This window comes from Martes martes (assembly GCF_963455335.1).
Source record: "Martes martes genome assembly, chromosome: 4".
NCBI lineage: Eukaryota > Metazoa > Chordata > Mammalia > Carnivora > Mustelidae > Martes > Martes martes.
This window is the reverse complement of record NC_137891.1, coordinates 77,015,684-77,030,936: the sequence shown is the minus strand read 5'-3', so window position 1 is coordinate 77,030,936 and position 15,253 is coordinate 77,015,684. Positions and strand designations below refer to the sequence as shown.

Below are 15,253 nucleotides of genomic sequence, written 5' to 3'. Positions count from 1 at the left end.
GTGTAAGCCAAAGCAGCATCAGAAAACCTGTTGTTCTCCCTTTTTAGGGAGGGGCAGAGGGGGCAGAAGGAGAGGGAGAAAGAGAGAATCTCAAGCAGGCTCCATGCCCAGTGTGGAGCCAATGCAGGGCTCAGTCTCACAACCTTGAGATCATGACCTGAGCCAAAATCAAGAGTCAGATGCTTAACCAACTGAACCAGCCAGGCACCCTTCTTTTTTCTTTTTAAGTAATCTCTATGCCCAATGTGGGGCTTGAACTCAACCCAAAGATCAAGAGTTGCATGTTCTTCCAACTGAGCCAGCCAGGCGCCCCCAATAACGAGTTTCTTCGGTTCCCCAGCCTTACCTTCATCCAAAATGAAAATGTATCTCCCAAGCAAAAGCGTACTCATCCCAAAGGCAACTCCTTCCCTACCAAGTACCACCTAAAACGCTGCCTTAGAAGGAAGAGGAAAAAAGAAAGACCACAGAGGGAGGAAGGGCAGTGATAACTCTCTCATATCTCCTTCCAGAATGTTACCCCTTTTCCAATGATCTAAGGCCAGAATAGAGGCAGAATGATTGATGTGGAGACTTTCTTCATGATCCAATGCCAGAGATGTTAACTAGGACCTAGGCATGTGGAGAAAGAAAGGGGGATGGACACAAAAGAATCTTGGGGGTAGACTTCATTTGGCTTTGCCACCAGATGGAAGTGGGAGGAGCGGAGGGTGTCTTCAAGCTTTCTTAAACAGGATAGACTGCAACGCTGCTTACCAAGATAGGAAGAGGGAGAAAATGGGTAGGTTTGTCCATGGAAATAAGTTCGAATTTGGACTTTAATTTTTCCATGTTGCAAATATGTTGTCCCGTGTTTTTTTTTCCCTGTAATTTGCAGTGATTTACTCATACATTCTTGGGAGAGGGCCTATTCCTTGCTGAGAAGAATTTAAAAAGCTGGCAGAAATTCTCGTGCAAACCGTTAATGACTGCCTGACACATTCCTTCATGATCTGGAGATTTCCTAAAGCAGCCCCACAGACAAAGATTGTAATGCACATTTAGAACTTTCCAAGGTGCCCTGAGCTACTTTATTATTGGGAATACATCTATCTCCAGTCTCCTTGAGAAATTCCCCATGGTCTTTGGGATAAGGAAAGCCTGAGATAAAGATATCAGTCAGTACTTACAAAATGTTCCTTAATTGTTGGTTGATATTAAAAAAAGAACAAGTTAAAATATGCATAATTGATTAATTTCCTTCAGATCATACTATTTTTATTATTTCCCAAAGGCAATCATAAAAGTTGAGGCACACAATACGTCCATTTAATAATAGCACAAAAGAAGAGGGGCACCTGAGTGGCTCAGTGGGTTAAAGCCTCTGCCTTCAGCTCAGGTCATGATCCCAGGGTCCTGGGATCAAGCCCCGCATCAGGCTCTCTGCTCAGCAGGGAGCCTGCTTCCCCCTTTCTCTGCCTGCCTCTCTACCTACCTGTGATCTCTGTCAAATAAATAAATAAAATCCTTAAAAAAAAAAAAAGAGAAAGATGTTACTATTATGGTCTTAAACTTGGTGGCAGCTATTTAAACAGCAGAGTAAAGATTTCCATTCACAGGCACTGCAAAACAGATGGTAACATACTTACATGTTTTTTTAAGAGGCTAGGAAATGTGTAAACATCCATTTGGAAGTAATTACAATTCTAAAATGCCTATTGTTATTAGTATGCTTTCAGTTTACTTCCCCTCCTAGAACAATGAACCAGCTTTTTCTAAAAATAGCCCCCAAATTATTCACACAATAAAATCAAAGACAAATTTTTGAAAACTCCTAGTTTTGCACAGAGGAAGAGCTAAGATCTTCCACCACCCCATGAGCTCCTAGAAACCGTTAGCTCTCTGTGTCATATAAGTGGAAGATACAGCTCTGGTTGGAGTTCTGGTCCATTTGACTATGTAGAAGTCAGTGCAAGTAACTTCCAGCTTTTCATTAATATTTCATGAGCTGGGGTGAGTTGGACTTCTTTCTGGTGATGACTGTCAGGGTAATGTGCCCACATTCCCTAAAATTTGAAATTGTTTTATTTCAGGATCCAGCTAAACAAAATGGAAACATCACTGTTGACCTGGGTTCTGTTTATTTCCTGGCAGCTAAGAATAACAGGTGGAAGTCTTAGGCAGACAGTGGGCATGGCTGTGACTTAATAAGCCTCAGGTGATCTGGCGTCCAGGCTTGGACTCTGTGACTCAGAGAAAGCCACCTTCACCTCTTGGTGTTTTCAGACGAAGTAGCTAAACCCAGGAAGCTCAAGAGTGAATGAGTGGGCCCGGCAGATTTCAGTTGGTCTGTTTTTCAAACGTCATGGTGTAGATTCTTGAATGAGAGAGACTTCCTGTGGGTTAACCCCCCTCAAAGCCAAGCACTCTCAGAAGCAACTCCCTTGAGATCCTGAAAGCCCAGTGCTGATCACACCTGATATGCACCTCCCTCCAACCTGTGTAAGGACTTGAGCAGTCCCTTTCCCCAGCCTGTTCACTTGAATTCTTCCCGTTCCTCAGAAGTCAGGCTCCCTCTGAGAGAAACCCGGATCCTAGGTTCCTCCACTGCGCCGGCCCGTTCCTGCAGGTGAGCACACAACTCCAAGAACAAACGCTGCATCTCCTGCAGGAGGCTCACACTGGCTGCCTGCCACGTGGCCGCTGAGCACACCCTGGGTGTGCTTGCCTTGTGGCAGGGTCGGGGTGCAGCATACAAACCTAAAGGTGGCATCTGTGAAAACAAATCATGCATCCAGGGCAAAATAATATTAGAAAAAGCTGTTCCAAGGCGGGGAAACTTAAAAGGCAGGAAGACCAACATCAGGGTCAGATTAGCAGCAAATTCTGCTAACTACTCAGCGGTGTTACTGCAGAAGGAGGAAAGGAGAGCATCTCTTGAGGCGGCAGCACAGAGAATATTCCTGGAGTTATCACCACCATTCTTTTGATGCAGCTCGGCGCCCCTGGCAGTGGCAGCTCAGCAAGCAGTGTGGATAGATGAGCAGAAGTGGCTCCCGAGGAAGGGAGCTTTGTTCCTGGTACAGACCTGGTCATTTGAACAGGCTCAAAAAATTTTTCGGGGGATAGATAGAAGGCATAACGGGAAAAAAGATACAATTCGCGTGCACCATGTAGCGCATGAGGAAGCATCACGGTCAGGGTCTCGCACTCATTTGTAGTCAACCTAGTAGAGCTGGTATATTTAGAATTACTAAAGCTATCATATACCAGAAATAGTTCTCCACCTGCACCTCCCACCCCATTTGGACTTCATTTGTGAACAGGAAAAGCAAAACTCAAATCCGTTACTTCTGCAGCTGGTAAATAAGGTGCGAGGTGGGGGGGGGGGATGACTGAGCTCATGGGTGTCGGGGAGACAAGGCATCCTGTGGTTTGTGCCCACCCCATTCCCACTCTTCTTTATCTAAGATGAAGGCATTGCATTGCATAACAATTCCTCACACTCATAAATCCCCTTTCTTGTGAAACACGTGATGTTTTCAACGTGCTGGCAGCTTGCTTATCTGTATTACAATTTAGAGTCTTTCCAAAATATGAAAAGAATCAGAGAGACCCCATTTGGTCTGGGAGGTAATGATTCCACTGTGAAGCAAGTGACCAGGCTAACGGGTTCTTGATCCCAATGACATTATGATCCCAGAAAATGATTGGAAAATTCTAGAAGTGGCTACACACTGTATGATTTCATTTATATGCCATTCTGGAAAACATAAAACTAAAGGTAAGCAAAGATATATAAGATATATCCTTACCCCCAAATCTCAATATATTCAAAAGTGGAAAAGTCATAGAAGCCACATTTTCTAATCAGTGCAAATACATATATATATACATATATACATATATATATGTGTGTGTGTGTGTGTGTGTGTATCTCCTAATGACAGGTTGTCAAGAAACTAAAAATAAACTTCTGAAAAACCTTGGATAAAAAGAAATCTGAGCTTAAATTTGATCTGAGTTCTTTGGATTAAACAGTAATGCCGCATATCAAAATTCATAGTTAAGATCAAAGCAGTAACTGGATAAAAATGTGTAGCCCAAAATGCATTAATTAGAAAACAGCAATGATGGAAAATAAATGAACCAAGAATTTAGTGCCAGAAGTGGAGAAAACTAACAAAAGCAGTTTTTGAGAAAGATAAATAAAGAGTAATGGAAATGAAAACAAATACATGAAATTCACAGTGATAAAAATAAAAGTTATTTTACCAGCAAAAACAGGTTTATCCAAGAATAGCAGAGAATTGTAATTGAGGACAGGCAAGTCACAGCAAAAAATCATGGGCTAGCACAACAAAGGAGAGTAATGTTATTTAATAAAAAGGAGGAAGCTGGGAAGGGTTGTTTTGAAAAAAATGTCCATTTGAGAAAAGCAAGAGTTCAGGGTGATGAGGGTTTCTCACTGGTTGAATTGCTGGGGTAGTTGATTTCTTGGAGGAGATGCAGTGTGTATCTTTTCCTGTTGTGGCCTGTAATTGACGATTCTTTCCTGCTGAGGATTCTTCTGCTGGGGTCTGTAATTGGCAGTTCTTCCTGTAATTGACATCAATTGGTAAGGGGTGAGAGCTCCCCCTTCTGGTCTCCTGACTCCTTTTTAGTGAGGTTTCCCTTTATTAATTTCCATATGCTGGCGATCCACTATGGAGTACTGCCCAAAGGGAAGATACTTCCAAGAGGCAAGGTGTGTTAAAGAAAAAGGAAGTCAGAGCCTGTATAGATGGATTTGGGATTTGGGTTGCTTTCGTGGGAAGTTGGCCTCTCTAGTTTCCTTATATATTAGTTGAACCTTCAGGGTCCTGAATTGTCACCTGATAGTAGGATCATTTTCTAAGGTTTGCTCAGAATGGTCTTGAATTTATGCCCTCTAAGATTCTTGGCTCTCCTTCATTGGCATTTTGTCTATAAGCCTATACCCTTGTCTATGATTCTAACAGGAGCTCAGGTCTTAGGCCTTAAGAGAGAAGATTTTTTTCATGCAAGACTTGATGTGTCATCATATTCCTAATGCGTAATTCAAAAATGGCTGTTTTCAGAGGTTGGGAACTATAATGAAAATAAATAGCTATTAATGATCATCCAAGCACCAAGTTTAAGTTTACCAGAAAATAAATATTTCTTCGGAGCTAATTATGGTTAGGTTAAATTTTTTTCTAACAAGATACTACTTTTGATGCCAAATTACTAAAAGAGTATGATCAAGATTAAGAGTTTGCCCTGGCTTTTACTTGAACTTTGAGAGAATTCTCTTAAATGCCAGGTTCCTAGGAATTGGGAAAAGCCATGTTTGAGTAGGATTATCTTTTGGTTAAGATCTGAATAGTTAATAAATTGCCAACCTATATTATTCACATTTCCTCAGGCTGCTCTTTAAATGCCATAAATTATAGAATAAAGCATCTGAGGTCACTGACATTGGTTTGCATTCCTCTAACTTCTCAAGAAAAGGCAGCCAGGTCCTGGCTCATTATGCATGTGACATCCCAACAGACACTGAAGTGATACCCAGCGGTCCATGCCAGATACTCACCTCAAGAGGAAAACAATAGCAAAGATAAAGAAGCACAGATTCCATGTTATTTAGAGAGAATTAATGGAATTTAACTGTGTGCAGAGTTCTCCCACAGACATGGTGATGGCAAAGGAAAAAAGATACGCGAAGCTAGTTTGGCTAATCAGACACCAGTATCTGAAAGGACTAGCTGAGCTGATACATACCAATGGCATATTTTAAAAATCTTTAAAACAGGTGGCATTCATTCCATATACGTTTTTAGGGACGCCTGGGTATGATTCTGGGATCTCACCCCACCTCGGGCTCCTTGCTCAGCAGAGTGCACTTTTCCCCTCCCTCTGCACCTCCCCCTGCTTGTGCCCTCTCTGTCTCTCTCTGATAAATAGATAAATAAAATCTTTATAATACATGTTTTTAGGCCTCATATTAATTAGCTATCACATTGAAAAATTAAGTCTCTACAAGTATTTTGTAACATTAAATATGCAACTCTCCCATAAGCAATTACACATTTGTCTTTTAAACAAGCAGGCAATAATTAAAAGTATTATATTCTGACAGTGATAAGATGACTATTAATAATGATTTTCAGTGAATCTGCAAACTAGATGAAATGGATTTTTTTTACAGGAGATGAAAAAATACCATACTGACTCAAGGAAAGGAAGAAGGAAGAACAGAAATGAAAGAAGGAATTGAAAACATAGTCAACAAGCCACTCCTGAGAGATTTCAGTAATTTTACAGATAAATTCTATAAATCTTCAGGACTGACAAAAATAATTTCCTAATAAAGGTAGATAGGGGTGCTTGGGTGTCTGAGTCAGTTGGGCACCTAACTCTTGGTGTCTGCTCAAGTCGTGCTCCAGGTCATGTGATCAAGCCTCACATCAGCTCCGTGGAGTCTGCTTCAGACTCTCTCCCTCCTTCTCCCTCTCTGACCCCCCCAACTCTCTCTCCCTCTCTCTTGCAAATATATTAGTTAATTAAATCTTTAATCTCAAAAAAAGATTGATTTTTTTAAAACTCCTTATAAATTTTATCAAATTTATCTCAGCAGTATAATAAAAGAATAACCATCTTTTTTAAAGATTTTATTTGTTTATTTGACAGAGATCACAAGTAGGCGGAGAGAGAGGGAGAAGCAGGCTTGGCGCTGAGCAGAGCCCAACACGGGGCTGGATCCCAGGACCCCAGGATTATGACCTGAGCCAAAGGCAGAGGCTTAAACCACTGAACCACCCAGGCGCTCCAAGAATAACCATCTTTTAAACCGAGGAAGAGTTTACTTAGTAAGGTAAAGGTGATTCAAAATTAAGAAATTCATTAATTTACTTTATTCACTATTCAAAGGAGAAGATTCATATTCTTAATAGATTCATATTCTCAATAGATTTTTTTAACTGATAGAATTCAACATTTTAAAAACTTTAAAGAAGATTTTCAAACATTTTTAAGTGTACAGTGGAAGGGGGCACCTGGGGGCTCAGTCGGTTAAACATCCAACTCCTGATTTTAGCTCAGGTCATGATCTCAGGGCTCCATGCCCAGCATGGAGCTTAAGATTCTCTCTCCCTCCCCTCAGCTTGCGCCCTTGCTATCAAAAAAAAGAAAAAAATTGTAGAGAGGAAGGTATAACAAAGTCCATGTGTTAATGACACAACTTCAACAATTATCAACATTTTGCTAATATTTAATATTCAGCTTTTATTAACATTTTTTGCCTTTTCTCATGCTCTTCTATTCCACCATGGCTCAGCAGGGCATAAGTCATCAAGACTAACTACTCTGTCCACTGAACAATCCAGCACGTAGTAACTGAGTGAAAACCATTTCTATTCATTTAAAAAGCTTGGAAATGAGAGGAGATGGGTTGCTTGTAGATTTTATAGGAATAGCATATATTTCTTGTTTACCCAAAGTTTTAAATAATTCAAGATGTCAATGTTACTGAACCATGTGTAAGGTTTCCAAGAAACCATACAAGAAATTCTAACGTTGAACAGAAGAAAAATTAAATAGATTATGAAGCTAAGTTGAAACTCTATAAAGATGATTTGAAACATGAAACACTGAGAAAAGAAAGGAGGAATTTTAAGTGAAAAAAAAAAAGGGTTAACAACCATGTCTAGTCCAAGAAACACCAAAAGAACATAATCATCAACCATTATTCAATGCAGAAGAGCAAACTAGAAACATCACAACTGTATACAGTGCTGTAAATTTTAATTTACAATCACAGCCACATGCACCTCTCACCTGATAAAAGACTTCTGTGTTCAAAAGAAGACAATGGGGCGCCTGGGTGGCTCAGTGGGTTAAGCCGCTGCCTTCGGCTCAGGTCATGATCCCGGGATCTTGGGATCGAGCCCTGCATTGGGCTCTCTGCTCAGCGGGGAGCTTGCTTCCCTCCTCTCTGCCTGCCTCTCTGCCTACTTGTGACCTCTGTCTGTCAAATAAATAAATAAAATCTTAAAAAAAAAAAGACAATGGCTTATATATATATATAATTCTTTCAGGAACCATCAGTAAGGTGTAAGGCCAACAACAGGTGCAAGGATGAGCAAATCCATCTAGACAATGGAATGCTGCTCAGAAATTTTAAAAAGGGATGAAGGATTGATACACATAACCATCATGAAATAATCATGCTGAGTGAAGGAAGCCAAACAAAATAAGATCCCATTTGTATAAAATTCTTAACAAATGCAAATTAACATATGGTGGGAGAAAGTAGATCAGTGATGGTTGAGAGCAGGCAAGAGCAGGAGAGAGGGGCCTGATGGAGGGATTCCCAAGGAGTGTGAGGAAGCTTGCGGTTCATGATGTGCTTCTGATTGTAGTAGTAGCTCACAGGTGTGTACATGCCAAAGCATACCAAATTATACCCTTTAAGCAGTATGTGCAGACTGTATGTTTCTTGCATCTCAGTAGAGCTGTTTTCAAAAATGTGTAAGAACAGACTTTGATGTCATTTGCCTTTGATTTCTGAAGGCTGTCTTTAGTCATGAGCAACCCCATGACGTTCTCTCAGAGTCTGCTCACTAAATCATTAAGTCTTCCCAGGATTTACAGACGTGAGGTGTATACAAGCAAATACAATATGTTAACTAAAAAGATAGGCGGAGAGGGGAATGGCTCCTGGGTGGCTCAGTCAGTTGGCCCACTGACTCTTGGTTTTGGTTCAGGTCATGATCCCAGTGCCCTGGGATCAAGCCCTGCATCAGACTCCATGCTGAACTCGAGTCAGCTTGAGGTTCTCTTTCCTGCACCTTCTGCCCCTCCCCCCACTCACACTCTCTCGGCAAAATAAATAAATAATAAGATAAGGAGGCACAACTTATTCTGTGCTGTGCAACTAACAGAAAAAATATGCTTAGCTCTGTAAAATTATCTTCTCCCAGAAACCTCCAGCACATATTCCACATATGGGCAAAGTGCCATCAAGTCTTCTTGTTAAAGTCATGAAGAAGTGAAAGGTGCCTAGAAGTACTGCTACTTTTCGATATTTATGTGGCCAGTGAAATTAGACCAAGGAGAGGAAGGATCTTGGACTTGGAAAGGTACAGAAAGTAAACAGACAGGTGTGACTATTTATAGACTCTATGATCATCCACCTAGAAAACCCAAGAGGATCAGTAGAAGGACTCCTAGAATTAATTAGAGAATTCAACATGGAGGCCAGATATAGTACCCTTAGCCTTCCTGTACACTAAAATAACTACTTAAAAACTTGAAGCGGGGAAGTATTTACAACAGCAACAAAAACGAATCTATAAAATACTTAGAAATAGGGGCGCCTGGGTGGCTTAGTGGGTTAAAGCCTCTGCCTTCAGCTCAGGTCATGATCCCAGCGTCCTGGGATCCAGCCCCACATCGGGCTCTCTGCTCAGCAGGGAGCCTGTTTCCTCCTCTCTCTCTGCCTGTTTCTCTGCCTACTTGTGATTTCTGCCTGTCAAATAAATGAATAAAATCTTTAAAAAATAATACTTAGAAATAAATCTATCAAAAATATGCAAGACCTGTTTGAGGAAAGTCTTTAGAATCTACAGAAAGGCAGGCTCTCAATGAACACATAGTTCATGTACTGATTGGGAAAACCCAGTGTTGCAAAGATGTTGGAAGAGTAGTCCCTTGAAACCCATTAACGTTACCACGTTACAATCCTTCGTTCTGGGCAGCTGTTGGGATTTTTTTCTTCTTTTTAATGAGGCAAGTTGCATCAGTATCTCTTAGAAAATAATCAGCTGGGGTATCTTCTGCTCCCAGCACCTCTGTTTAGAGCCTGTGCTGGCTTGTCCTTGTCCCTCAGTGTCCTGAATGAAGGGAAACCATTGTCAGTCTCTCTCTGCTGCTATGCCACAGATGCCTGGAGGAGCCCCAGGTTTCTACCCCAGGGGCATTAAAAGGGGCTTGTCTCCCCATGGTGCCCATAAAACATGGCTGTGAGCTAGACAAATGTCTCTGTCTCTGTCTCTACCCTTTGAACAAGTGAGCCACCCCAGTGCAGGCATCCTGGACTGATCAGGCTGGGCACTGTGGTTGGGAGTTGTGAGCGTTGTTCCAGCTGTGGATGAAAGGACAGTAAACACTTGGCTGCGTCTCTCTTGCAGTCCTCGAACTACATCCTGGGATAATTAAAAGAGCTACTCCAGAAGAGTCACCCTGATTTGGCAGGTACTCAAACTGATGTCATTTCTCATAAATAGACCTATAAATTCAATGTGATCCTACTCAAAATCCCAACGTGGTATTTCTGGACCTTAAAAAGCTGACTGCAAAATTCAGCTGGACGAGAAAACAGACATGAACAGCCAATACCAATTTTTTTTAATTTGTTTAGAGAACTTCGCCTACCCAATATAAACACATATACGAAAACTATGATCATTAAAGCAAAGTCCAGGGATACCTGGACTAAACCGTCTGCCTTTGGCTCAGGTCATGATCCCAGGGTCCTGGGATCAAGCCCTGCATCAGCTCCTGGCTCAGCAGGGAGTCTGCTTCTCCCTCTGCCTCCCACTCCCCACACTCATTCTCTCTCTCTCTGACAAATAAATAAAATCTTAAAAAAAAATCCAATATAGTATAAGAATTGGTAATAGTAGGAAGAGATAAATCTAGTGTTGGAATAGAAGAACACATCCGGAATTTAATCCCAAAATCCCATCTAAGGTTCTTTAATGTAGCTTTGGTATTTTTTGCTTTTACTTCACCAACATTTGAATGACAGCATCAAATGGAAAAGTTCACTTGACAATTTCTTGTTCTTACATTGCTTTTATGCTTCTCTCTTGTGGTCCTCAGAAAAAGGACAGGTTGAAGGACGTAGACCTTGTTTGCAATGGCTTACTCTCCACTGAAGTAGGCCAGGGGGGTGCCCCTGCAGAAGGCAGGACCAGTCAGAACAGGCTTCGGTCCCTAGCCCTCCCTTGCTTCCTGGGACTAACTGAGCAAAACTAAGTAGCAGGCAGGGTCTAGATGCTTTGCATATATCGCAGTGGGGTATCTTCGTCAAAGTTTCACAGCTTGTTAAGACTTGAACCTGTCACTAGGGTCTCAGAAGCTGGTGGCCTCCCAGGACTTCCATCCTCCCTCTTGGGATATTTCTTCTTACAGCTCGTTAACATGCCTGCCATCTTGGCCTGGCTTCCTCCCATATGCATGCTCTGGTCCGCAGTGCTCACACAGTCATGCCTTGTGGGCATCCTTAACTCAGCTGTCACCAGGGACTGCTCCCTGGCAGTTGAGCCCAGAAGGGACATCAGGGCTGCAAAATGCCCTCATCGTAGCCGTCACCATGATGGCCTCATGTAGGGGATGTCAGTGTTTGAGTGCTCTCCTGACCTGGAACTGCCTTAGAATAGGGATCCCTGCACTCGTCCCTTTATTCACAGTGCTTGGCAGATGCCAAGCATGAGGTGTTGGCTATAGAAATGAATGATAAGCACCAAATTTTGCCAGAATTCTCAGAAACGACTTGGAGAGAGTCATAATTGTGTCTTCTCTGCGATCCAGACAACTGACTCTCTGGCTTTGTGTCGTGGTAACGGGCTCCCATTTTGCTCGTCCTGTTGCAGCCCATGAGATCTGAGCGGACGGAGATGCGGAAACGGCAGATGCCTGCACCCCAGGAGACCACCGACTCCATGCCAGACCAGCCCGGAGCAGGGGACCGCGGGTCCGACGCCTGCTGCTTTTGCTGGTGCTGCTGCTGCAGCTGTTCCTGGTAAGATTGGGGCTTTTCTCAGTCATGCCCCCCTGACTGGCAGAGGGCACCCTGCAGTAGTGCCAGCTTATGATTAACTCGATACGTGTTTTTCATTTTATTTTTAAAAATATTTATTTATTTATTAGAGAGAGAGAGAGAGAGCATGAGTAGGAGGGGCAAAGGGAGGAGGAGAGGGAATCTCAAGCAGACTCCATGCTGAGTGTGGAGCCCAGCATGGAACTCGGACTCCCAACCCCGAGTTCATGACATGAGCCGAAACCAAGAGTTAGATGCTTAACTGACTGAGCCACCCAGATGCCCCATGCATGTTTTTTAAACGACTACTATATGCTTAACACTGATTTGGAATCTGTGAAGTACAACAGCAAATACACACACACACACACACACACACACACGAGGGGTTCTGTATTCCAGCTCTCAAGGGACTTCTATTCAAATCCCTGGCATCATGTTTGTGTGTTAAACAACTAAAGAAGAGTCCACGGCCATTGGCGATTGAATATTAATATTTGGGCAGAAACAATAACTTAGATGGTTAGAAAGGAGTGAACTCAAGGCAGCCTACTTGGTAATAAAGGCTTTGTAGAGGACATAGAATTTAAGGTGGGTCTTAAATATTGAAGTAAAATGGAGGATTTTACCTTCAGCTTTGCTTTTATTAATTTCATGTTTTCATAAAGAGAAATGTCAAAATATATGCTTAACTGTAGAATATAAAATGATAGGGTAACTTATTAGTACAGGAAGATACATAATCTTTGCTTCAAAAGAGAGAGACACAACTTGAATAGAAGATATCCTTGACCCTTTGAGTCACTGTCAAAGGTCTGGAGAAATGTATAGAGAGTGCATCATAAGAACATTAGGTGGCATTTCTGAAATCTTGGCTACGGAAAGTGCTTAGCGCCCCCCAAATGTGTGCCTAACTTTAGGCAATTAAGTTATTGTATATTTATGTAGGCTTGACCACGAGTTGGACCAAGACCTCACTCCACAGTAGAGAAGACGACAAGGTGATAGTGCCGCTATCAAGAACAGTGACAGGACTGTTAGAACGGGGGTGAGGCAGGTGGAGGCTGACATGAAATGTCCAAGAAAATCTGGTCTCTTGCTTGATTTGAGCTACTGCTAACTTCCAGGAAGTTCCAGTCTGGTGGACGAGACCCAGCAATACAACACTCTGACAACTGATGGAGTCCTGATTGTGGGTGGTTGCCCTGTACAGAGCAAAACTCCAGGCGGCAAGTGGGAATATGAGGGACATGGGGCTGGCAGGAGGCAAGTGGTCTGGCACTCCAGGCAAGGCTTCAGCCCCGAGTAGGAACATAGAGGACTCGGCAGGAAGCCAGAGGAGAACCCTGTGTGGGTATACGTTACACACGTGGGTGTCCAGGATCCACCCTAGACCAGGAGGATATCCACCAGGGGTGACAGGATTTCATTTTGGCCCCTCTTCCAGTCTTTCACTCCACTAATCAGTTTCAGTGAGATGATTAGAGATGACTGTGTGAGAGATGGGCAGAGATATCCTAGTGCTGGGAAGACACCTGTTGACCCAGTCACCCTTCCTTCTCTGCTACCTCAGAGAGACACAAGAGGCTGAGATTGTGGCCTGAACAATGTACGAGACTGATGGTGTGAGCATAGCAGGTGGTGGCATGCTATTTCCAGAGCAGGCTCCTTCTACTGGCACCAACTGTGGTGAATAAATCATGGAGCTGTGCTTAGACATCATCGTCCTAGCCAACACTTCTGCAGCACATATTGTGTGTGTACTTAACGGACAACAGAGCAATGGGAAACAATGTTGAATTGTTATATTGTACACTGAAACTAATATAACACTGTTATGTTCATTATACTTCAATTAAAAGAATACAATAGAGCAGTATCTTCAAAGAACTGAAGAAAAGTAATGGAAAACCAAGTCAAACTATAATTCAAGGACGGGAGTAAAACAAGACATTTTCAGACATCCAAAGGCCAAGAGAGCTAACTGTCTTCAGATCTTCCCTAAAAGAAAGGGTGTACTTGAGGAAGAAAAAATGAAGCATTAATCTGATTGAGAAAAATTGAAAATGTCCTTAAAATTCATGAACAGAGAATGGATAAATATATTGCAGTGTAGTTATACAATGCAATAGCATATAGCACTTAAATGCATGTGCTGGAGGGCAAAAAAATTGTGGGGTGCCTGGGTGGCTCAGTCAGGCATCCAACTGTTGATTTTGGCTTAGGTCATGATCTCAGTGTTGTAGGACTGAACCCCGCATCGGGCTCCACGCTCAGTGTGGGAGTCTGCTTGGAATTCTTTCTCCCCTTTCCCTCTGCCCCTTCCCGCCCCTCTCTCTCAAATATATAAACAAATAAATAAAATCTTCCAAAAAAAAAAAAGTACACAGCAAACTTTAACTGTTTCAGTGTTTACTCTCCTTGATTTTCTTTTTCTCAGCATGCTTTTGAGACTTATCCATGTTGATGATACATAATAGAGACAATTTTTAAGAAAAGAAAAAGGCAATGTGTTTTCTAAACCTTGTATTATCTTTCTCAAAATTCTGCTTCATGGCCTTCTGGCATTTCATTTTATCAAAGAAGTCATGCAGGTGCTTGATTTCTTAAAACTAAACTTTTTTTCCTTTCTAGAAGACTGAAGAATTTTTTCCTCTTTGTAGCTCAAGAATTTACCAAAATATACCTAACCATGGTGCTCCTTTTACTGAATGACTCTTAAACATAGTGAACAACTATTGTGGCTTCCAGCAATGTTTTCTTGTTCTACTGTAACAATAACAATACACTCAGGTTAAAAGCTTGACACAAAATGTATTTTTCACTTTTCTAAGAACAGAGTATCTCATTGAGAAAGATTCCTACTTTTAAAAAAATAAGACATGGAAAACATGTCAAAGCTTAAATAAAGATTGCTTTGTTTAATTCACAATGTAACTTCCAGTTCTCTTAGAAATCTTGTTTCAAATTCATCCTTTCTTTTTCTCTTTGATTTTTCATACCCATTGTGTATTGATGTTTTCTGCTTACAAAAGAAGCCTGAGAAATCAAGCAGTATTTACGCTCCTACAGTGAGAACACCCTACAGATGCCTCTTAAGTTTGTTTTTGTTTCAAGAAACCATTATTTACTGAAACTGGCATCATGAAAGCAACAAGTCAGAAGAGTTCCTGCATTTCTAATGAGTTTGCATTAACGAAAAACAGCTGCGCATGCACACGCACAATTACTGAAAATCCATCAAGCAAACGTGCTAAAACTAGGCTCAATGACTCTTATAAAATGGTGGAAATAGTGGAAAGGAAAGATATAATAAAAGGAATAGAAAAGAGTACAGGAACAATAGTCAGATAAAGCAAACTCAAATATCCAATAGTAAAAATCCATTTTGAAATTAATGGGGAACTAAAAGCATTTCTCCTGAAAACAAGAACAAGGCAAGGATGTCCA

General features: G+C 41.7%; 1 protein-coding gene across 3 annotated transcripts in view; it reads left to right on the top strand.

Moving 5' to 3' along the window:
- The window catches only part of RGS20 (regulator of G protein signaling 20), a gene marked incomplete at its 5' end in the record, with an annotated part of 75,607 nt that overhangs the window by 47,420 nt on the left and 12,934 nt on the right, over positions 1-15,253 (top strand). For all 3 annotated transcript variants that reach the window (XM_080801377.1, XM_080801376.1, XM_080801378.1), the window contains one exon: positions 11,637-11,785. In XM_080801377.1, the coding sequence (XP_080657503.1) occupies positions 11,640-11,785 (146 nt within the window). The remainder of the gene's footprint in view (positions 1-11,636; positions 11,786-15,253) is intronic.